At 39.3% G+C, this 25329-nt stretch overlaps 1 protein-coding gene across 1 annotated transcript in view; it reads right to left on the bottom strand.

Moving 5' to 3' along the window:
- Window positions 1-5049: 5049 nt before the first annotated feature.
- Window positions 5050-25329, bottom strand: part of FAM91A1 (family with sequence similarity 91 member A1) — a 52161-nt gene continuing 31881 nt past the window's right edge. The window contains exons 16-24 of the mRNA XM_006157539.3: window positions 23011-23159; window positions 21010-21144; window positions 20762-20875; window positions 18181-18253; window positions 15693-15842; window positions 12716-12820; window positions 11914-12037; window positions 10083-10152; window positions 5050-8018 (exon numbers count right to left, since the gene is read on the bottom strand). Of these exons, the coding sequence (XP_006157601.1) occupies window positions 7833-8018; window positions 10083-10152; window positions 11914-12037; window positions 12716-12820; window positions 15693-15842; window positions 18181-18253; window positions 20762-20875; window positions 21010-21144; window positions 23011-23159 (1106 nt within the window). The 3' untranslated portion in view covers window positions 5050-7832. The remainder of the gene's footprint in view (window positions 8019-10082; window positions 10153-11913; window positions 12038-12715; window positions 12821-15692; window positions 15843-18180; window positions 18254-20761; window positions 20876-21009; window positions 21145-23010; window positions 23160-25329) is intronic.

Raw genomic sequence — 25329 nt, 5'->3', positions numbered from 1 at the left:
AGAAAGCAGCGATGATGCAAAGATACCTTTCTGATTGACAGTCTACTTGGGATTATGTAGCCAGCCATGTGGAAGATGTGTATTACGGAAGACATGTATTATAGAAGACGTGTATTATGAAAGAAATTAGACAGGAATTTCAAAAAATTTTGCACCTAAAATAAACTTGTACTTTAATTCTATTTTTAACAAACTTTTGGAAACTATACATTCTTTTTTTTTCATGGGTGTAACACCCAAAACCACAAAACATTTTAAAGGAGACTTGGTACTTAACAAAACTTTGTCCTTTTTCCCATAACACTCAAACACTTGATCATTTGCACCTAAGTCTCTTAAAATTTATTCAAGGGGGCCAGCAGGTGGCGTGGTGGTTAAGACACTGGACACTCCCACATGGGTGGCCACAGTTCCAGTCCCAGAACTGGTGGCTTGCTTTCTCACTTTCCCTGTCTCTCTCTGGTCAAATTAAATGAATGAATAAAAATTAAATAAAGTAATTCTTTAAAAAAATTTATTCAGAACCAGAGTTCATTATACTTCCATCTGGAGATATTTGGACTAAGATAATGAGCCACTCATCAACAGACTTTTTTAAAAAATGAAGTTAAGTTTTATTTTTGGAATTAAGGTATGAGTAAAGTTTTTGATCTTTTTTTGGGGGGGGGAGGTTTTTGCTATAGGACACGTGCACTCGCCAGAGAAACAGAGAGACAGAAAGTGAGAAATTATACCCTAGGAGGGACAACCACTCTGCAATCCCTTCTCCTCCGTTCTCCTCTTGGGATCTTGGGCACGCACACTCACCCGGCATGAGTTTAAGCCACCGGGTCCAGGACTTGAACCATGGTCAACTACATGAGAGTTCAGCGGCATAGCCATTACGCTAACTGCTGGTCCCTAAAGTTTTTGATCTTGGAGATCTTTTTAAGACAATTTATTTAACTGGGGCTTTAAGAATAAGCAATATATTGATGAAAATTTTCACTGATGATAAAAGCACATTTTCAGAGAATATTTGGTAAATGGAAAAACTCTGTAATTTAAATTTTTTTTCCTAACTAAACTTGATTCTGTTGAAGCCAGACACCAAGTTTCATGTGGAATATGGCTCAAAATGTTTCAGGCGGTACGTGTCTGTGTTTTGTAAGTATTTGCAAATAAGTGGGGGAAACACCCAGCGGTGGAACACACCAAAATGCTCCCAGCATTTACCTGAGAAGTAAAATTTTTTTAACACTTTCTTCCTCATTTAACACTTTCGTCTCTGCATTTTCCAAGTTGTCCATGAATGTGAATTATTTCATAATGAGAATAAAACTGTATCTTAAAAAGCCTTCTAAAAATAAAATTTTAAAAATTTAAATTATATAGGCCATGACCGAAGGCAATTTAAAAATACTTGTCCCTCCCTAATTGCTGAAACAAGATCAAATAAAAGTACAAATCATCGATATCCTTATGTAGTGACTGAACTGAAAAGGAAACGTCTTTTTTTTTTTTTTAAAGGATTTTATTTATTCATCCATTCATTCTAATTTGACCAGAGAATGACAGAGTGAGAAAGGGAGAGAGAGAACGGCACAGTGAGAAAGAAGGCTGTCAGGTTCATGATTCGAACTGCGGTCGGCCATGTGGGAGTACAAACACCCTTAACCACACCACCTGCTGGCCCCCAAAAGGGAATGTTTCTAACATTTCACCATTACGGATGTTGGGGGGCCAGCAGATGGCGTAAAGTAATGGTTACATCACTGGACTCCCATATAGTTGACTGTATTTCAAGTCCCGGACCTGGCAAGTTCAAACACACCAGGCGTGTGTATGTGTGTGTGTGTGCCCAAGAGCCCAAGAGGAGAATGGAGGAGAAGGGATGGCAGCATGACCATCCCCTTAGGGGGTGATTTCTCAGGAAAGAAAAAAAAAGTTTGCTGTATGTTTTTGGTATATGATCCCTTATCACATTAAAAAGTTCCTTCCTGGGGACAGAAGGTGCCATAGTGGTTAAGGCACTAGTTATGGATGACTCTGTGATGCGAGTCCTGGACCCGGCAGTTTGAAAAACATGCTGGCCCTGTGTGTGTAGCACGCCCAGATATCTGAGAGGACAGCTGAAAAGGGATTGCAGTGTGGACATCCCCTCCTGGAGGCATGACTTCTCACTTCCCGTTCTTTCCAGTGAGTACAGACGTTACATGGCAAAAATCCGGGGACGGGGTGGGGGTGGGGGGGAGTTCCTTCCTACTCCTAGTTGCTTTCTTTTTTAATTGGGTTTTGCAGTTTATCGTATGTATTTCCTGCCTCTATTGAGATGATTCCATTTTTCTTAATATTAGTAAAATTAGAATCACGTTTTACATGAGTTAAATCAACTTCACATTCCTGGGACAAACTCATCCTGTTACACAGCTAAAGAATGCAGTGCCTGCAGGGCTAGAATCGATGTTTGCAGTGCTGGAAAGCACATGGGGCGGGCCCACGGCCTGGCAGTGAAAGTGGCTGGATCTCACATGGCCGACTGTGGGACTGGAGTACCGGATCTGGCAGCCTGAGAAACACGCATGTGCGCATGCCCAAAGTCCAGAAAAGAAATGGGCAAGGGACAGTGGCCGAGACAGTGGCATGACCATTCCTTAACCTTAAGGGGTGCTTTCTCACTTCTGTCTCAGCTACAAGACACACCCTCTGACAAAAAATAAAAATCTTTAGAGAAAGAAAGAAAATGGTCTTAACAAAAAAAGAGACCATGTGAAAAGGATTTCAACGTGGGAACCAGCAGTTAGCGTAATGGCTATGTCGCTGGACTCCCACATAGTCGATCGCGGTTCACGTCCGGGATCCGGTAGCTTAAAACACACGCCAGGCACGTGTGTGTGCGTGCCCAAGATCCCGAGAGGAGAATGGAGAAGGGATTTCAGCATGGCCATCCCCCCTGGGGGGTGATTTCTTGCTTTCTGTCTCTCTGTCTCTCTCTGTCTGGCAAGCGCATGCGCCCTTTAGCGAAAACCTCTCCAAAAAAAAAAAAAGATTTCAACCTGTTTCCAATGGCTAAAGCTGAATAATTTGTACAATGAAGTAACAGCATTGGATTTTTAATTTTTTTTTTTTAATGCCAGAGGGAGAAGGCACCCCTTGGTGAGGTGCAATCCCTTCTCCTCTATTTTTCCACTCCATAGGGATTTGGGGTATGCACACGTGTTCATTGTGTTTTTCAAACTTGTCAGCCACGTGGGACCTGGCTCCTTTAACCACTAGGTAACGGGGCCAGCCCACAGCATTGGATTTTAACCCAAGGGATCAGATACATACCCGTGGGGCCACAGTAATAGAAGTAAGTGGCTAATAATTACGAAAATGGGAGAATCAATATGTTGATTCCTCCCCTTCCAAGGCCTGGAGCTAAATTTCCCTCCGCTTGAGTGTGGGCTTTACTTTTTAACTTGCTGCCAAAGGAAGTATAAAAAGGGTGAAATGTTGTCTTGCAGTGGAAAAATGTAGCCAATACTCTCTTAACCAATGAAGGAGCACCACCCTGACACGTGACACAAACTGACATCACGTACCCGTGTGGTACGCTGATGAGAAAGGTGCGTAGTCCCTGTGGTAGCCTTTACTTTTTTAAAAATATTTTTTAAAGGATTACTTTATTAAACTTTTTTTTCAATTTATGCATTTATTTTAATTTGATCAGAAAGGGACAGAGTGAGAAAGAGAGACAGGGAGAGAAAGTGGGAAAGCAAGCCACCAGGTCCGGGACTCGATCCACAGTTGGCCATATGGGAGTCCAGTGCCCTTAATCACCACGCCACCTGCCACATCCCCCTCACCTCATGGTAGCCTTTCTGATAAAGCACAGCATCAATCTAGTCATGGAAAATGTTAGATTAACCCACATTGAGGGACTTTCTGCAAAATAACTGAGCAGTACTCTTCACAGTGCCAAGGTCCTGACAGACAGACCTTCACGCGTTGGAGATGAAGCAGGCATTAACGACTAAATAAATGCAGCGTGGTATCCTGGTCTAGATCCTGGAACAGGAGGACACTACAGAGGAGGAGCTGGTGAAAGCCAAGTATGCAGTTTAGAAACAGCATTGTACCGGTGTTCATTTCCGAGTTTTGACAGACCAGCCATAGTTTACGTAAGCATGACATACCCCTTACACATGGGGGATGTGGCCCAAGACTCGGCAGACACCTGACACTGCGGACAGTACCGAACACGTATAAGCTGGGTTTTTCCTATACACATAGGGCTACGATAGAGTTTAATCACCAACTGGGTACTGTAAGAGATTAACAGCAATAACCAAGAATAAAATTGGACAATTTTAACAGCATACTATACTAAAAGTTACGTGACTGTGTTCTCTCTCAGACTGCCTTACTGTACCAGACTCAAGTATTTCACAGTGGCCAAGACGGTGGGTAACTGAAGCTGCGAAAAGTGCAGCCACAGGAGGGGGGACTACTGTATCAGGAAGCTCAGTGTAGGGTACAAGGCACAGCTCTGGGCTAGACCAACTCATGACCCTTCTGTGAATCTGAAGTTCCAAGTTCTTTATATAAAAAAGAAAGTATAGAAAACCTACAGCACTGAAAGCATTACTGTATTCAAAAATAAGAAACGAACTTCAGGGCCCAGCAGGAGGCACGGTGGTTAAGGTGCTGGACTCCCACATGGCCGACAACGGTTTGAGTCCTGGACCTGGAGTCTCTCTTTTTCTCTCCGGCGAGTGCATATGCCCTATATTAATTTTTTTAAGTAATAATAATAATAAATATTTTTGAAAAATGAACTTCAGGCCCAATTGCAGCAGTACAGGCAGGAGGGGTACGCCACATAAGGCTACAGGCCACACAGGAAGGCTCTGGTCTGTGACCCAGCTCCACCTGAACACACAGGGTGCACCTCCAGTCCTGGTTGGCTGCGGGTCTGGAAAGCAGCATGGAAGATCCTGTCGAGGGTTCCTATGTCTCCCTCTCATAGAAAGGAATAAGTAAACAAGAGGAAAAAGAACTTCCAGAAGACTGTACACACATTCACAGTAACTTGATCAACACCATAGTTTATTTGTAAACATGTTACATGTGTCAATAATCAAATTGACAACACTTTATACATTTCATTGTATGATATTAACATCATAACAGAAAACAATCCACTGTACTCAGTGACGGTTTTGGTACTTTAAAATCTTTAAATACAAATTGTATTTGAAACACTGAACATAAAAAAGAAACATGAATGGCAGAGAAAACTGAAAACATCAAGTAAAAGAAACCAATATCCCCCCAAAATACAAAAACATCTGATTATATATTTTTAAAAAAGGAAGAAAATCAGATGATCATATTTTTTAATGATACAGTTTTATTTTCTTTAGACTCATTTGAGAGGTAAAATTGTACCATACTAAATTCTGACCTTTTTGAAATTTATTATTTCTCTTGGTTCTCTTGGTTTCTATAGAATGTTCACTATGGTTTAAGCTACATTTAGGAGATGTGGGGAAAAAAGGAGGGGAAGTGGCATGAAACCAAATAAAATTACTGTCAACATTTGCAAAAAAAAAAGAAAACAAAAGAAAAAGGATAAAAATTTCCATGAACTTTCTTTGGCAAACAACAAAAGCTACATTTTAAATTTATCTTTTTGATGAACTGGATCAACTGGTAAGAGTTAAGAGATGCAGCTTTTCATGAGTTAGTGTAAAAAAGAAACAAGGCCAAATCAGCAAGCAAAGCACAAACATCAGTGTTTCACATTTTGCTAACAGTTCTAAAAAGGCAGACTCTCCCTCCAGAAGAGTGTAAGAGAGCTTCAGCTGGGAATCAGACGATTGCTCTTTTCTCTCTCAAGAAACCAGAGTGGACCTCTTGTTTTCTCAGTACTTTCCCTAAAATTGGCCATTATCTGGTTCTGTATGTTCTTCCATTCTCTCTCAAAAGAAGTAAAGCAGCAAACCACTGCCATAGTTAGAGCCTTCAACCCACCACCAACTGGGTTCACTGCCAACAACTCCAAAGGCTTAGTTCTGTATTAGTATACATGTCATTATGGTTGGCTCCTGTTATTATTATCAATACAGGAATAAATAAAATAACTACAGTTAATTCAAACAAAGCAAAGTGAGATTAAAGAGCCCTGATCAAATGAAATACTTACAACTTTCAGTTAAAAACCTATAAAAGTCACATACATATATACCTACTAGCACTAGGAATGTACAGTATCAATTATTGGAAAAATAAATGAGTGATTCACAGTCATAGAAATTACTTTAGTATTAGTATATATTTTTCTTGTTATAGACAGACATGACATACACATGGTTTCTACCTTATCTAAGACAAAGTAGAAAATTAAACGTTACTCACTACAACTTAGCCCAGACGCAGCACTCACTGTGCCACAGGTAACCTGGTCCACAATATTTCATTCTATGGGCCATGGTATAGAATGCATGTTAACAGTTTTAGAAAGGCATATATTTCCAGAAGTACATTAAATACACAAATATCAGTTCTATAAATAACAGAAATTACCAGCAAAAATGTTTAGGTTATAACATTCCCAAATTTTCTAGTGCTTTAAGTGTTTTAGATATATATTGTCTGACCAGTTAGTTTGGTTACAGTTTTAAACTAGCAAACCATTACCCTATAAGAGCAGCTAAACTAACCTATAACACTGCACAAATTTCCCAAGGAAGGTAGCCTGAAAAGTCAGAAAAGTGATTCCAATTATTCTAGTTAACATTTGAGATACTAAAAGAATCAATGACTCAAGAAACACTTGGTAATTATTCAATTTTTCTTTCTCATTTGCTCTAAACTATTCACATAAATTTAAGATCCAGACTGCTTAAGAATATGTCTTCAAAACAGGTTTATCACTAAAGTGTTCTGACTTGAAGACACAACCTTAATGCTCCTAAAATTTAATCCTAACCTAAAATCACAATCCTTGGTTTGAAAACAACAAATTCAACTCCCATAACAATTCATTGGTAGCGCTATGAAACACAAAATAAATCACGGTAAAAACGTGCAGCAACGCAGCTACGAGAGTGGAAAATAAATTCTATTTTTCTGTAAAGACTCTATGAAAATATAAAGCCCCAAAGTGAGTGACAACAGAAGTTTACATATAAACGTTGTTTAAAAATAGAATGTTTTTCCAAAGCTCCTCATGAGATGTCAATGAACAGTCACAGTCTGACTTAAGACCTTATAAATCAAGGTGAAGTTCTACATAACTATGCTGACTTATCCATTCCCTCACCAATGTTTAACTGATAAACATAATTTACAGACATCCACAGGAATTTAATGCCCCATATCATTCCTCAACACTGGATGTGTACTGTTTCATAGATTCACTACGTGAAGTACCAAGAAGCCTTTTCAGAGGAAGAGTTCCTTCTCTCCCTTTGATCCCTAAAGTGTAGGTAACAAAATATAAAATTAAACAAGATTTATGTTCGATAAACTAACATATAAAATTACCACTGCAATATTCATAGTGACTGCTTACAAACCTAACAGTCACTATAAAGCCTATAAAGTATATTCTTAGTTTTATAAAAGAAATGCAGATTGTCTCAAGGTAAAAAATGCAGTGCTGGCTGCTAAAAAGCACTTTGTTGCAATGAGATGTGCAATAAAGAGCAAAACTTCAGAAAACATGAACATGTTCCCCAAACTTTTAATATCGGTCAAGCAGGAATCCCCTGCAGCAGCAGGCTGATTTTTAGTGGCTAACACTATAAAGCTAACGTTAAGAAAGAAAAAGGCAGAAAGTGTGAGCAACAAATGGTGTGACCAAATTATTGCAAATGGAGATTAGCAGTAAGAAGTGAGGAGGGTGACCGTCCACTCCACTCTGATAAGACGCCATCTTTGAATATCAAGTTTTTGGCAGGAAGTGGCACTCCAACGTCGGCACAGGATGACTGTGAAAGGAGACTGGAAAAACTGGGCTCCGTGTGAATATCCAGTGTTGAAGCACCTTCCTGCAAGACCAAGGAGAGAGAATGACCCTGTCATCAATACTTTCCCACGTCCCGTAACGTACCTAGTGAGAAACATGGACCTTGACTTCCTGAGAAATGCTTATGGGATGCAAAGCACTATAGGAGATGCAAAGATCTATCTGTGAACCCCAAGTAACCAACGACAGGAATTAGAATATGAAAAGTCACTCACACAAGTCAGACTGCAATTAGAGCTTTGAAAAAATATAGATAGGAAAAAGTTAGTTCTTAGAAGACTGGGCCAGGCTCAAGTGTTACCACTGGGGACAACCTCTAAACGAACCACAACACTAAGCACAACAACTCAGATCATGCATTCAGCACAGACCTCCAGGCCCAAACGCCTCTGACATCTCCTTCTCCATGGTTTCCCACGCGTTCCACACTTACCATATTGTGACAAACTCATCACTCGTGATTCTTCCCTCCCTCCACTTCTCCAACCTCTCCCTCACATGTGCCAAGTGCTCTCAGTCTATCTCAAACACATTCCAATGAGTTTACTTTATTGTTTCACCAAAGTCAAGACCACTGATCTTCAAAGTGGGATAAGTACTGAAGTTTAGACTTCCTCTATATGGAACCATTATGAAAATACCTACTTTTGTGTATTTTTACAATATTCATAATTTGTTAGTGCAATAGTGTATACGTGTAATAAATGAGTCTTCATTAGGGAAAAAATATGCAAAATTTATGTTTTTAAGTTAAAAAAAAAAAGTACTCTGCTACCACCATCGCTTACTTAGGCTATTACAACAGCTTCAGAACCGATTTAACTTCCACTCTTGTCCCTTTCTAATCTGTTCTCCAAACAGTAATGAATGTTTTAAAACAGTCAATTGGAAATAAAGTCTCTCCCATCTAAATGCTTCTGTTCCTCCTGCACTCAATATAAAATACAAATTCTTTCATATGCTCCAGAAAGTGCTCCAAGCTATGGCCCTGCCCGGCTGACTCTTCTGTTTCCTTGTACACGAAGCACCTTCTTGACACAGAGCCTTTGTATCTGTTGGAGTATCCCTCTATCCTGTCCTTTGCAGTTCAGCTTGTATATTCTCTCACCTATTTAAGTTAGGTTTGGTTCCATAATAGTCTGGCTCCAGCAAAGCAATTGCTAAAATCTGTAATTACCTACATATTTTAATGTTTATCAAGCTGTTGTCTCATACAACACTATAAGCTCCATTAATGTCTTATACATCACCCACTGTCGCCCCAGCACCCAGCAAAGGGTTTGGCAGAGGGTTTACTCAAATGTTCATTAAATGAATTAATAAAAATACAAATCCAAAATTTTCTGGGCCAGTAGGTGGCATGGAAGTTAAAGCACTGGATCCCACATAGCTGACTGCATGGTTTGAATCCCAGACCCGTGGCTTGAAAAATCACACCAGGCGCATGTGCACGCACACCCAAAATCCCAAGAGAATGGAGAAGGGATCCCAGTGTGGCCATTGCCTTGAGGTATGATTTTTCACTTTCCCTCTCTTTGCCTCTCCTCATCTCTCTCTGGTGACTATACACACCCTAAAACAAAACTAAATTAAAAAAAAAAAATCCAACATGTTGATTTTGTAATACTGAAAAAAATATTCTGAACAGAAAGGTTCCATTCTAAAGGTTTATCTATAAAGTAACTCTAGAATAACCTTTTCCCCCTGGGGGTGAGACAAAAGTTCCAGAGCACAGGCTTTCACGGACACAAAAGTTCTCCTTCCTGGCAGTGGAGAACTACGTCAAGGGACGTGACCACACCCAAGAGCAGCATCTGGCACGGTACACAGCCCACGGTAGCTGCTCCACACACTTCTGCTGAATGAAGCTCTGGCACTGAACAAAAAATGCAAGTTCTGGTCTGTGAAGGCCTGGCCGACAAGCTATGTAAACCAATTAGCCTCTTGAAACCTAGAGTTGTCATTTATAAAAATTAATTAATGTTTATTTTATATCTCACTGCTATGGAGACTCAAAACGATGAAAGTGTTCTGCTTACAATCAAGTACTATAAAAATGCCACTGGATAGTTTTGGATTTTGTTACCTGGAATGAGTGAACAAAGTTAAGAACTTGCAGAGAGAGTTTTCTACTGGAATGTAAGAGATTTTGAAGGCTGAAAAACAGAGAGAAAATTATAAGACAAATAACAAGAACTAGTATCTCACAAGAGTTTAATTTTAGCAATTTAAATGCATTTACATATATATAAAGATTGAGCATCCAAAATCTATAACTTTTTCAGCACTGACATGATGACAGAAGTAGAAAATTCCACACCTGACCTTATATGATGGGTCACAGTCAAAATGCTGCAGTAAGGGACCAGCAGTTAGCATAACGGCTAGGTCGCTGGACTCCCATGTAGTCGACCACGGTTCGAGTCCCGGACCCGGTGGCTTAAGACTCACGCCGGGTGAGTGCGTGCCCAAGATCCCGAGAGGAGAATGGAGGAGAAGGGATTGCGGTGTGGCCATCCCCCATGGGGGGTGATTTCTCACTTTCTGTCTCTCTGTCTCTCTCTGTCTGGCGAGCACACGCACCCTATGGCAAAAAGAAACCTCTCCAAAAAAAAAAAAAAATGCTACAGTAAGAAAACATTACATAAAACTATCTCATTTGTATAAAGTGTATAAAACATAAATGAATTTTGCAGTAAGACTTGGGTCCCATCCCCAAGGTATCTCGTATGTACATGCAAATACTCCAAAATCAGAAAAAAAAAAATTCAAAGCCTGAAACCCTTCTTATCGCAAGCATTTGGGATAAGGGAGACTCAATATGTATACCTCCTGTTAATCACACACAACATTTTCAAAGACAATTTCAGTGCTTTTAGTGCATAAAAAGAGCACTCTGTAAATAACCAACATCCAAGTTACTGTTTTAAAAAGACATTTGAGTTATCAATATCAATACAAAATAAAATTTTTTAAATAAAGAAGTAGACACTGAGAGATGGTAACTGTGACACAAACCTCAAATGCCCCAGTCATACTGGAAGACAATTGATCTGACAGCTTTCATACATACCAACCCACCTACACGAGCTATTTTTCAGCTATGAGAATTGATAAAAAATTATAGTAGCAATCTTTAAAGTTTTACAGTAGCTCTATCTTTTTTTTTTTTTTTAAGCTATGTTGTTAGTACATAGAACACTTCATTGTTTTGGGGGGAAGGGGCATTTGTCTCTAATAGACTGTCTCTGAAGTTGGCTTGATCTGAACATCTTTCCCTTCTAGTTTTGAGAGACCTCCTCATAGCTCCCCAGAGGAGGGATTCCCAGATGTTGACACACATAACCAACCACCTTGGCACAGATGCCTTGTGGTGTGGAAAACCTGAAATTCATTTTTATGTCCTCTTCTCTCTGACGTTAGCATAGATTTAACTCCCTTAAACCAGTGAGTGACCTGTTGGGATCTGACCACAATAAAATGGGTTACAGTATGTCAGGCAATCTGGACTTCCCAATGACATTAAGATGGCATCCTTCAAAGAGCAGCATTCCTTTTCTATAGTGTTGGATCTTCAGGCTGATAATTCTGCCATTTTCGTTTCCCGAAAGTCAAGGCTGACTTTTGGGAAAAGTTACTAAACGACATGCTAAATGTGAAATGTCGCCCCTCACTCTAAATTTTCCCTATTCAGAGCACCAAATGAAGGCTTCATTCGGTTTTATAGTGGCTCTCTGATTCTGGTAGTAAATTGAAGAAGGGAGTTTGAAAGTTGTTGTATACTGTTAATGACTTCCTGTGTCCTGCCTGAAATACAATGACTGTTTATGAAAAGTATTTCAATCTTTAATAAAGCTGGATAGTTTAGCTTAGGGAAAAAAAAACAAGAAAAGATGACAAAGAAAACAAACTCCCACCTCTCTTTTCTGCAAAGGCCATGTGTAGCAATTTTCCTACAAACCTTCCGATTTAATTCAGAACTGAACAGTGGGATTCCAAAGCACAGCTCAAGAGGAACCCAATCTGCTTCTGTGGTGGCACCTGAAAAGGATGAATTTACTGCTGAGTCGCATCCGTATCTGTACATATCACCTGACTGACAGTTAAGGTTCAAAGTCCTCCTCCTAGAGACCCACAACAATGGGCACGGCAAGGAAGGGACGCCCCAAGGGGGCCAGTTAACCTCTGACACAGGCCAGTACATTTTTTGAGAATGTACTTATCTGGGCAGAAGGTATAGAACATTCATTAACGTTCAAAGTTTCTTTTGTCCAAAACAGGGTACTAAGGACTTCTGCAAGAACGAATCAAAATATTTCCACAGGAATAATGAAATACAAGTCACAATTCTCAGGTCATAGTTTTATAATATTTGAATCATCATTCTAAGTACGTAAAAATATTTCTTAGAAAACTCTTAATAAAAAGTCTACTACAGGGGGTGACAGGTGGAATGATGCTTGGGGTGCTGGACTCCCACATGGCCAAATGTGGTTTGAGTCCCGGACCTGGCAGCTTGCTTTCTCACTTTCCCTTTCTCTCTCTCTCTCTCTGGTCAAGTTTTAAAAATAAATAAAAGCAAATTAAATTAAATAAATCATTCTTTTTTAAAAAAAAACAAAAGGATAAAAAGAACAAATGATATGCAAGTAACTTCACAGAAAAGTTAAACCTCAGAAACTAGTCTAATATAATTGCAAAGAACTTTTAACACCTTACCAGCATTTTGCTTTGTCGCCAAATCAATGCTTGCTTCTTCAATGACCATTTCGAATGACTCTGTACTCCCATTTACATCTGAGCTGGAAGCTAAATCAGGGTCTCCTTAAATTAAAGGACATGCACAACATTAGGATTCTAGTAGTCAGCAGACACTGTTGATAAATTGGTCCTATGGAAAAGAGAACTGCAGGCAATAATGAAGATCATGAAAAACAATCTTACGTGTAAAACGTAAAACGGGTTGTAACCCAGGGAGGCAATTTTGTCCCCTAAGGGACATTAGGTAACGGACATTAGGCAATGTCTGGGGACACTGGTTACACTGAATGAAAATAGATGCTGCCAATACCTCTGAATGCTAACCAGCCTACCAGACACAGGACAGTCTCCCACAATAAAGAATTATCTAGTTCAAATTGCAAGAGGTACTGAGGTTCAGAAACCCTGGCCTAAAGAAATCAAAACTGAAAAAGCGGAACACAGTTTTGCCTTTCACTAGGCTCATCACTGAAGTCATTTTTTTTTTTTTTAAATTTCAAGTTCTTTTACACATTCAATCATGTTATTTAGCTTGCAAAGCGAAGTCATTTCTATCCCCATGGAAGTATATAGTCTGATTATATTGTTCCACTTTTTCTTTATTTTTTTTTTAACTTTTCAGCACATAAAATCCATCGAGATCTCCCTGGCCCCGCAGGATGGCATAGTTGGGAAGGTGTCACTGTATAAACCCAGGAGAGGTCCAGATCTGAACCCTCTGTCAGTGTGAACATGCGAGGTACACACGGACACACACATGCCTGTGATTCTCACTGGCTAGAGGGATACTCTCCAAGTGGCACAACCCTGTCAAGAACAGCTCCTCACCTCCCTCCATCTCCTCAACCCTTCATGAAAAGAAACAAGTAAGCCTGGGAGTGGGGGAGATCTCCTAGACTTTACTACTTGTCTTCTCTTACCTTCTACTACTGTCCAACAAATCCTTTGTTTTGGCCAAGATGAGCCACTGTTTCCCACTGCCTGAAAGGCTCTGCTCTCCAAAAAAATCAACCATCATCTTTTGTAAAGATAACTCCTAAATTGCTTTCCTTTTCTTGCTAAATGGCATGTGTGTTTGCCAATGACAGAAAAAAAGAGAGAAAGAGAGAGAGAAAGTACCCCATAGGGGAATGGTCACACCGCAATCCCTTCTCCTCCATTCTCCTCCTTGGATTTTGGGAACATGTGCACATGCACCTGGTGTATTTTTCAAGCCACAAGGTCCAGGATTCAAACCATACAGTCAGCCATGTGAGATCCAACTGCTTTAACTTCCTCACCATCTGCTGACCCAACTCCTCACTTTCCAAAACTTAGTTCAAATTTTACCTTCTCTAAGAGGCCTTCTCAGGCAGTTCAGGTGGGCAGAGAGACACCTTTTCTGTCCTGCATTAGCACTTTAAGCAGACCCCTGTCACAGTCATTTAACACTTCAGTGTCTGCTCATTCACTTGTTGGTCTCCCCTTCTAAGGTTTTACTCCTTGGAATAAAATTGGGTGTTATTAATTTAATTAATTCCGGCACCCAAGCAGATATTCCATGTATGTTTGTGGAATGAATAACATTTAAAATGACAGCTGTAGTAGACACTCTGAAACGACTCCCTACACCATACATAGCCTTCTACTCTGAAAAACGCCTGTGCAATATTTGGCAGTCAAATTGTTGAAGGCTACTCAACTCCTTTGGCCAAAGGAAAAATGGACAAGTAGTTACCTAACTCAAAGGTAGCGGATCCAAATCCTTGGATAGCTAGTAACCAATCACAGTTTCTCAGGATGTCAAACTAAGAGACTCATGAAATACAGTCAGTCAACGAGAGGCACTTGAATTGAAAGGTCTCCAAGAGTCAGTGAGCCAGAACTAGCACCATGGCAACCAAGTCACATACAAATGGGTATTATGCCAGAGCAGAACCAATTAGTAAGCAGAAGATGGTGATTTGGAAGTGGATTTTTTAAATTAACAAGAAACAAATGGCAGTTAAGGAAAATCAGATGTTGTCAATATGCAGGATAGGCTGGAGGAGATAGAAAGGAGAGGCCGGGAAAGTTGAGCAAGAAATGGCTGTGAAAATATATGTGTAAGGTATAAAGAGTCAGACCACAATGGCAGTACAGAGAACTGAAAACAGAGAGAAGAAATGGATATGAGCAGCAATTCTAAAGCCCAATTCACAGAACTTGGAAAGTAACTCAACACAGTAGGAATAAGAGAAGGATGAAACAAAGATAAGGTTTTAGCCCCAGGAAACTGAAGTAATGGTGCTCTGACTGAAAGAGAAAAGCTGAAAGAGAAAAACTATTAAGTCTATTTTGGAAACATTTTTACAAAGAAACCATCACTCTTAAGACTCTCTAAATTTAATACCTCTAAACAGACATGACAGTAAAAGGCTATGGTCCAATAACCATTCTGTATTCCAACCCTAGGTCACCACTTCTTTGGTTATGCATTATTTTCTGCACCTGAAGCAAATGATATCTGCCCAATGATGTTACAGTCTATTTTCTCATCCTTCAGTAAAAACGCATTAAGAATCGAATAACCCGGGACCAGCAGTTAGCGTAAGGGTTATGTCGCTGAATTCCCATGTAGTCAACCATGGTTCGAGCCCCGGACCCGGTGGCTTAAACTCACGCCAGGCGCGTGTGTGTGCGTGCGTGCCCAAGATCCCTAGAGGAGAATGGAGGAGAAGGGACTGAGACGTGGCCATCCTCCCTGCGGGGTGATTTCTTGTTCTCTGTCTCTCTCTGTCTCTGTCTTTCTGGCGAGCACATGCACCCTATAGCAAAAACCTCTCCAAAAAAAAGAAAAAAGAATTGAATAACCCAACATCCTCACACAGTTCTGGTGTTTTCTTTTTAATATATTAAGACTGTGTTAAATTCAAAACCAATGATCTTAATTCAAAAGAAGCCTCTGTTGGCTAACCTCTCTCATCAGAAGCATCACTGAGTTTTCGATGTGCAAGCTGGCTGGACGCGTTCAACATGGTGACATATCCACAGAAGTGCTGCAAGTCGACTTTGCTCCTCAATATCTGCAACGCTTTATGAATGCCCATGTTGGCACGCGAGAAATCTAAGAACAAAGAGATGATGTCTTACTAGTGAGCAGTTTATAACACAACACCAAAAATGCTTTTCTATACTGAACAATTTCTGAAACTACTTTTACACGTTAATCTATCAAGGTTGATTCCAATGAAAAAATACACGTAGATGCAAAAGAATGCTGCGCCCATATAACATCTTCACAGTCTTCGGAAGGCATCTGCCATAGCAAAACAGATTTCCTGCTAAGTAAGCAAATAGGGCCAATAGTGGAAAAGTACTTAGGCTCCTTATTGTGGCTCAAGTACTTAATTGGTGGGCTTCTATCAGGAAACATATTAATGTAAGAAACTGTTATTCTTATTAAAAGTTAATAACGTACTTGAAATAATATGCCTAGTAAACTATTGAGAGATAAACTCTGGTTCCTCTACATATATGAACCTGTGAAAGAGAAAGATGCTCTACATGCAAATATAATGATACCTCGTTTTTAAAATTCACACAGCTAAGACAAAAGACCCACTAATGATTCTTGAGATTTTATAAATGTTAAGATCCTACTGTCATTATACTACATCTTCAGGCAAACTATTATTTTTCCTTAGAATTTATAAAGTATTAGAGGATTAAATCACAAAGTTTAGTTACAGAGAAGTACTTTCAAATAGGAGCTATTTGGAAGAGAAACTCTTTTGAGTTTTGTACATATTTATTCACAACAGGCAGAATTTCTTTTTTTAAAAATAATTACTTAGAGACCAGCAGATGGCATAATGGTTACATTGCTGGACTTCCACATAGTCAACCACAGTTTGAGTCCTGGACCCAGCAGCTTAAAACTCATGCCAGATGCATGTGTGTGCGTACCCAAAATACCAAGAGAAGAATGGAAGAGAAGCGACTACAGCGTGACCATCTCCCCCAAGGGATGATTTCTTGCCTTGTTTCTGTCTCTCTGATGCCCACATGCACCATATAGTAAAAAATCTCTCTTTAATAAAAAGAATTACTTCATTTTATTATTATTATTTTTTAATTGGCGATAGGGAATATGCACCCAACCAGAGAGAAACAGTGAGAGAGAAAGAAAAAGAGAAAGAGAAAAGCAAGCCACTAGGTCCAGGACTCGAACTATGGTTGGCCATGTAGAAATACAGAACCTTAATCACCACGCCACCTGCTGGCCCCAGTATCTTAATTTTGAACAAAGGCTTCTGGAGTCTAACCAGTCATGTGAAAGGAAAAAGATATTTGTAAAATCTTTCTTCCTTTTCTCTATTTTGGAAGAGGGGAAAAAGTGGTTAGCAACAGAAGTTCTTCTATGAGTTAACATAATTAAATTACTTGAACCATTCACCACACTCTAAAATCTATATAATAATATATGGCTCCAAGAACTAGAAAAAATAGGTAACAATGTTGTAGTTTTACATAAAGCAAGAAAAGGAATGCTTTAGTATTTTTCATTTTTAATACACATAAATGTTTAACATTCAACAGAGAAAAGGTATCTTATATATTAGGCAAAATGAAGATGAATTTGTTTTTACAGAAGTTCTGTGAGCGTCTTTCATCACATGTAGCCTACATCTAATTCTAAAAGCAAGATATGCAACATGGCTTCCTCCCTCCCCCCACTGTGATTCTAATTATAGCACTTAATTTAGCTCAAATCCTGTGTGCACACATAAATATCCCATTTCTAATTGCAAAAATAATATTCAACAGCAAACACATGCTGAAACAAGAAACATATTCAAGAGCCCAATAAACTATGGTCTACTAATGTTCATAAGCATCCACTTATAAATTGCCCAGAAATGTTAAAAAGCTAATAGTTAAAATTCAAAACATAAAAGCTCTAGCAGTAGTCTACATGTATGTACTGTGTGCACATAGATTGATTAATCTGTAAAATGACACTGAAAATTTTGAACACTTTGAAAAGTCCCCCCCCCAAATAGTATGCAACACTGGAAGAGAAAAAAAAATAAACTTTCTAAGCATGAAGTCTTCCCTTAGACTTGTCTTCTCCCTCAATAATCAAGTAAGTAAATGCTAAAAGAAAAATGAAAGGCTAAACATACAGAAAACCTGCTCTCCATCCAGCCCAATCTCTCCTATACGCTTCATCTCCAAGGCAGAACAGTGTTCTTTCCTAAATGGGACTTAGTATGCCAGTTCTTTTTGGAAAAAGCACATGACAAAAGGACCTTTTTGCAAAACCTAGTAGTAGTAGAATGGAAAGAGCCTTTTAATGGGACTTAAACCTTTTAAGAATTCACTTCCTGCAGTGTTTTCCACAAAACTGCTTACAAGATTAACGATAAACAGGTCAAACAGATTCAGTTAAGAGAAGGTACCTCCTTGTAGTTCTGTCTCATCAAATGGAAATGGTATATGGACAGTCTCTCCTATCCCATGCAAACCGTGGCCCTAAACATAAGGAGACAGAAGTCAAAAGGTATACATTTCTCCATTTCTAATAACTGACATTCGAATGATAAGTAAGACTGTGCCCTGTGATGGTGCATTCCACAGTAGTACTCGATCAAAATGCTTTCGATAATTTTCTATTTTCCTACAGCAAGCAATCACAATCGTATGTGTACACTAACATACAAGCTAATGAAAAGAGCTGGGACCAGCCCCAATGCACAGTGGTTAAGGGAGCCAGATCCCACATGGCTGGTCATGGCAAGAATCCCAGCTCCAGCAACTTGAAAAACAAGCAGGTACATCTGCACGAGTGCCTAAAACTCTTGACAGGAAGGAGAAATGGAGGAAAAAGGGTTGTGGTGTGCCCCCCGTTCTCTCCTCTCTCTCTCTCTGGCAAGTGCATGTACCCTCTGACAATTAAGGAAAAAAAGAAATAGGCAAATCAGGTGTTAGCTAAGTAAAGACTGAATGAGGTCAAGTGGTGCAAGCCGTAGTTCTGAGACAGAAAGTGATGAAAGAACCCTAGGAATGTAAAACTCAAAAACATGAACTGATAAGACATATTCATAGTTACTTACTACAACATTGTAACTGTATATAACTGGAAACAGTCATACAATGTCTACTAATAGGAGTGGGCTGAAATAAATTATAGTATATATTTTCTTTCTTTTAGAATTATTTATTATTATTATTATTATTATTTTAACTTGCTACAGGACACATGCGCTCACCACAGACAGATGGAAAGGAGAGAAAGCAAGCTATCAGGTCAGGGACTGGAACTGTGGTCAGCCATGTGGGAGTCCAGCATCTTAATTACCATGCCACCTGCTGGCCCCTATGGTACATATTTTCAATGCAGCCTCATAAAAAAAAAAAGAAAGCTTTATATGAACTGAAATGGAAAGCTACCCAATTGCTAAATGGAAAAAACACAGGACACACAAATGTAAAACTATATGCATACGCAAAAATAAATTCTAAAAGAATATAGCAGAAACTAAAAAATATAGTTAATTTGGAAGGGAGATGGAGAGTGGGAACTAGGCAGACAGGGCTGGCTACAGAGGATTCTTTTCTCTGTATACTTTTTAATACAGAGGCTTTATTTCTGAATCATGTGAATGTACTGAGTTCAAAAATTAAAATATCACTATACTGATTTAACCCATCACATTCAATAAACACTGTTCCTTTGAATTTCATTTGTTTTACAGTTTTGCTTATATTTAATGCCTAAGTTTGGATTGGATTTGTAGTTGTGTAAAAATAGTAAAGCATAAAAATGTTATGTTTACATATATTTAGTACCATTATAGTGGAAAATTTAAGTTAAGACTGAGAAACTATACTACTTTTTCTTTTACAAGAGACCCTTATATTTACTCAAATTTAAGAAAGCCTGATATATCCAAGAGGAATCATTTAGTCGGTTCACATAATATTTTGAGTATACTTCTAATGGCTCTCTTCTATTTCACTAATAGGTTTATAATATAACCCTACACCAAATAGTTGCAAAAAGTCAGTTTTAATCAAGATCTTATTAATAATTAGTACCACAATTAAAATTGCAGCAAGGTGAGTTTTTCCCATAAAATTTAATAAAGGAGGCATTATTTTTATAGAAAATGCTACACTCCTTAGGGGAGCACTCTATAACAGGCAACACCTACTGCCTTGGCCGTTTTGACTTCGCTGTAGCAACAACAAAACAAACACCTGCTAGGCCCGACTTGCTGAGTGCTGCCTGCAGAACAGGCCTTGGCAGTCACACTCCTCACTGCACGGCAGAGAAAACCGAAGCTCAAAGCAGTGAGCAGCCGACCAGGACAGAGCAACGGCAAAGAGGTCTTGGTCATACAATGGACCATTATTTGGCCATAAAAACAATATACTGATAAATGCTACAACACGATGGACCTTGAAAACATTATGCTAAATAAGAGGTCAGTCACAAAAGATCAGGTATTATGTGATTACAGGTACAGAAAATGCTCGGAGTAGGCAAATCTACGGCGACAGCAAATAGATGAGTGTCCTTCAGGAGGGTGGGGAGGAATGATAACAGCGGAGAAAATGGGGAAGTTATAATTAAAAGGTACAGGGTCTCTTTCTGAGGTCATAAAAATGTTCTAAAATTAAGCGTGTTGATGACTGTACATACCTGTGACTACAGTAAAAAGCACTGAATTGGACCATTTAAATTGATGAATCGTACCTCAATAAAGCTAGTATTTTTGAAACAAAACACTGGCCACACAGCTAGCAGAAGGTGAGGCTGGGATTCAAACCTGAGTCTAACTTCAAAATCCATGTTGTTTCCACCACCCACATACTGCCAGGCAAAATGGCCACGCCTGGAATTGAGACCTCTAATTCCTAACGTTTCAACTTTACAAATTTCAGATTACTGACATCAGACTGCAACTCAGTAGAGAGGCAGGTGAATTATGATCTTTACGACAAAAACACAAAATTATTTCAAATGAGGTACTGTACCTGAATTAAAACTGCAGAATGTGTTAAAGCGTCATTCAACATCGTGAGCACATTTGACGTAGGAACTACCCCAGGATCATGACCCCAAGATGTTATTAGTAATCGATCAAAACCCTATTGGAAAGAAATGAGTGATAGATAAAATGATGTTTAGAACTTTTTAAAAAGTTAAGAAAGTTATGTAATACTGCTCACCAACTTCTATTTTCCTCAAAAATAATTTAAAAAACAAAACCTCTAGAACATACCTGGAATATATCTGGCAGTTTTCGGAGTCTTGTACCTTTGGACAGTAAAAGAGATGGTGGTCCTTGCCCAGTTATATGGTAAATATACAGTTTAAACCAGACAGAACTGACTTCTGGGATAGCTGGTCCAATATGCTGTAATCAAAAAACAGTAAGATAAAAGTTATAATACTTATCTAGAGAAACCAAATTTCAAAAGTTACCAACTCTTGTCTTATAAATAGCAGATGCCTCATATAAATGTCAACTGTCATTATCTTTACAAAAATCAGTTTTTCATTTTTTTTTAAAGAGAGATTGTTGCTATAGGGCATATGGACCCATTGGAGAGACAGAGAGACAGAAAGTGAGAAATCACCCCCCGGGACGGATGCCCACACTGCAATCCCTTCTCTTCCATTCTCCTCTCGGGATTTTGGGTATGCACGCACCTGTGCCCAGTCTGAGTTTAAGCCCCGGGTCTGCAACCCAAACCATGGTCAATTGTAGGGGAACCCAGTGACGTAACCGTCACACCATCTGCTGGTCCCCAAAATAAGTTTTAAATTTGCCATTAGACTAGTTCAATTTTATAGTGAAATTAAGAAAGTGTATCTTGGGACAGGTGGTAGAGTGGTGGTTAAGGCAGCTGGATACCACATGGCCAACAGCACAGTTCAAGTCCCAACCTGGTGGTTTTAAAAACAAGCTGTGTGTGTGCATGCATACCAAACATCCTGACAGAAGAATGGAGGAAAAGAGATGGCGGTGTGGCCATCCTCCCAGGGGATGCTTTCTCATTTTCCCTCTTTCTCTCTCTCTCTCTCGCCCCTGTCTCTCTCTGGCAAGGTCACACACCTGTAGCAAATTTTTTAAAAATTAAATTTGAAAAAGAAAGAAAAAGGGACAAAGAAGCGTATCTTATCATTGAAATTAAGATTCTGGAGTAAACTGCTTAGGTCTAAGTCTTGGTGTCATCCTTAGGGCCATATCATTTTATGAAGGTTACTTAAGCTGTGACTTTTACTCAATCTATAAAATAAGAATAGAATATCTACCTCATAATGATATTGCAAGTCTATACAAAAAGGCTTAAAACTGTACCTGGTATGTAATAGGGTCTATTTTAAAGCATAAACTGCTATTATTATCATTAGCCCCATGTGACTTTTCACAAATGGGACTACCTATGCTCCATCCATTTTACCATTCTTTCAGATAGTTCACAAATTCCTACTAAGCCTAGAGGTGTGTTAAAAAAACAATAAAAGTAAGGGAGCCCACAAAGAATGATTTGTAAAAACAGGTTGGTTAAATACAGCTCTATGTCTTCTATTGACTACAGAGGAAAATGTGGCGTGTGGACAGTTGCTCTCCGAGGCAGCCGGAATCACACAGGAATCAAAGCCAACTTTGTACAAGAATCCCTTCCTTTCTCCTATTCATCAAACCCTGTGTAAGAAGGAAATCAGGTAGGAGGCAGCACTGAAGAATAGCACTCTTATCCCACTCTGAAAATGGGCCGGGCCAGGAATTTCTTGCTAAGTATATAAATGTAACTGATTTCTTCTTAAAAAGTAAAAGACCAGAAGTGCTTTTCACACATAAATTCTAGAGTTAACGGGAGTGTAAGCATTCAAGAACTTTTCTTTTTAGTTTATTTAGCAACGCAGCCCCATTTCCAAAACGCAATTATTCCTAAGTAAATTTCTCTTCTCTCTCAAAATGATACAGGCTTCTTAGAGTATCTTCATTCTCTTTAAAATACTATACACAAATAAAATTTTTAAATAATGTGCAAAAGCCACTAGGTGATAGATACATAAATAAAACATACCAATTTTACTTCACAGGTTGAATATAATATCATCTCAAACAGTGTAATACAAAATTGCTTTCGGAGTCAATGCTTTCTGCACATTGAGAATTAAGACCATACACTGTTCAACCACTTCTTTAAGTCACTAAGAGGGAGAATGACGTCCCAGCTCTACCCAGCAGATCCTCTAAGAGGGTCCTCACCTGAGGGGTGCAGCTGCTGACGGGCCGGATTTCATTGGTGAGTGGAGCCATGGAAACAAGCAATGTGTAATTTTTGTTCAGAACTCGGCTGCAAGTCGCGGGGTCCAAACCAAGAAGGCTTTCGCAGCGTAAGAGATCCAGAGGAAAACCTGAGTTATGATCAAGCACACACAGCATGAAAGACTGACAACATGAAACAAAAGTGCTTAAGATGAAATGTTGGTGACTGCTTTGATATTTCAAACATTTTCAAAACAATTAGGAAGGACCAAATTTCCCAGGAGACCAATGAGATACTTTAAGATGGAAAGCTAAATGTTTTTATTCTCTTGCTAGAAAGCTAGCTGTCTACTGGAGTTTCTCTGGGCTATTTTTCACTTTTAACAAAATACACTTCTTTCCTCTCTCCATCCCCAGATACTCGAGGGCAAGCGGCATATTATAAAAGCCTACGTGCCAGGGGAAACTGTCCTTCTGCCCCCATTTCTGTTCGCCATGAAGAGAATCCCCGCCAAGTTCTGATTTTAGTAGAGGGGCCAGAATGTCTCTGTTAAAAATGCATGCCCTACTGAGCTTCAGTTACTCAGTGTTTAATTAGGGATAACAGAGCTTCTTTTTATAGAGTTGTAAAGATTAAAGAAGGGAGAGAGAGAAGAAAAGAAAAAAGTGCCCTAGACTGCTTGTCCATAAACAGGAATTCACTCTCTCTCAGCATGCAAAAGACTGAGAGGTTCTCTATTCTTAGTCTTTCGGAAAACACCAAATCCTATTGCTCTCTAAAAAGAGGTACTTAAATTTGAGAGAAACTTCAGAAGATCAAGTAAGCTATCTCCCCCTTCAAGAAAGAATGCATCAAAAACAGAGGCTGGAGGCACTGGGTGCACCTAGCACCAGAACCTCGGTCTCTAACACCATTCCCCACGGGAGGAAAACAGGCTGAGACAGAATAAATACAAAACAAGATCAGAGCTTACTGTTTTGCCAGAGAGGAAGGAATTTAAAGAGAAAGAGAGAGAGAGAGAGAGAGAGAGGTACTGGCAATAAAGAGACAGGAACCAGCTTGAAGGGAATCCCATTGGCTAATCGGAGACAACTGGCATACAAAAATAACTGAGAGATAGTAATGAGCATTAAAAAAAGAAATTTAGAAATCCACACTGAAATATAAGAAAATGTCTAGTCCTAAGTGAATGTTAAACACAGAAGTGCTAGAGTTGGGCAAATCTTACCAACCTGCAAGAACCATCCAAGGATATGAAATCTAGGGAAAAACACTGACAAAGAACAGGATATTTGCAGGGCGATAAAGGGTCCTCTCACAGACTGCTTATTGGTGGTGGGAGAAGTTGGCTATGCAGTTGAAAAATAAGACAATGCCAAAACTGGGTCATCAAAATTAACACCACCAACAAAGGGCAATGGAAATAACATGATTCTTTAGAAACATACAGCCACCGTTTATGTACTAGTATAGATAGAAAGTATACCTGAATCTGATCATGAAGAGACGTCACACACACCAAAGATGAGAACCTTTCTTATAAAACCAACGAAAGGAGAAAAGAAGACTGCAATCTTTAAAAATAGGAATGTCATAAGACAAAAAAAAAAAAAAAGAGAGAGAGAGAATATAAATTTATTTATTCCAGAATAAAGGAGATAAAAGAGACAACTAAATCCAATGCTTGGATGAAAAAGAAACTACAACTGAGAGGGCAAAAATGCTATTAAGGACACTACTGTGTTGACATGAGAAACTGGAATATGAATTGTCGATGAAGGTACCCATACCAAATCTTCTGAAGTTGCTGCAAGAAAATGGTCCTATTAATGGTCTAACTAAGAAATACACACTGAAGAATTCAGCAGGGGAGGGGGAAGGCCATGATATCCAACTAATTCCCCAATTCTGGGTTAAAAGTAATTACACCATGCCTATCTTGCAAGTTTTCCATACATTCTCACTGATGCCAGGAAGAGCACCTAGTCCACACCTGAACAACAGGTAGAGGCAGGAGAGCTGAGCCTCAGCAGAAGTAGCTCTACCAAGTGACATGTCTGGCTGGCTGTGTCCTAGCCAGTAATATGTCTGTCTGGCTCAGAGCACGCAGCCTGAAGTCAAATAAGAGAAGCTACAGGTAGCTTAGGAAAGAAAGAGAAGGGTGAAAATACATTCTATAAAAACAAGAGAAGTCGGGAACCAGCGGTTAGCGTAATGGCTATGTCGCTGGACTCCCACGTAGTCGACCGCGGTTCGTGTCCCGGACCCCGTGGCTTAAAACTCACGCCGGACACGTGCGCGTGCGTGCCCAAGATCCC

The sequence above is a fragment of the Tupaia chinensis genome, unplaced genomic scaffold (assembly GCF_000334495.1).
Source record: "Tupaia chinensis unplaced genomic scaffold, TupChi_1.0 Scaffold000545_1, whole genome shotgun sequence".
NCBI lineage: Eukaryota > Metazoa > Chordata > Mammalia > Scandentia > Tupaiidae > Tupaia > Tupaia belangeri.
Note: the sequence above shows the minus strand (reverse complement) of the source record. Positions and strands in the feature narration are given on the sequence as shown.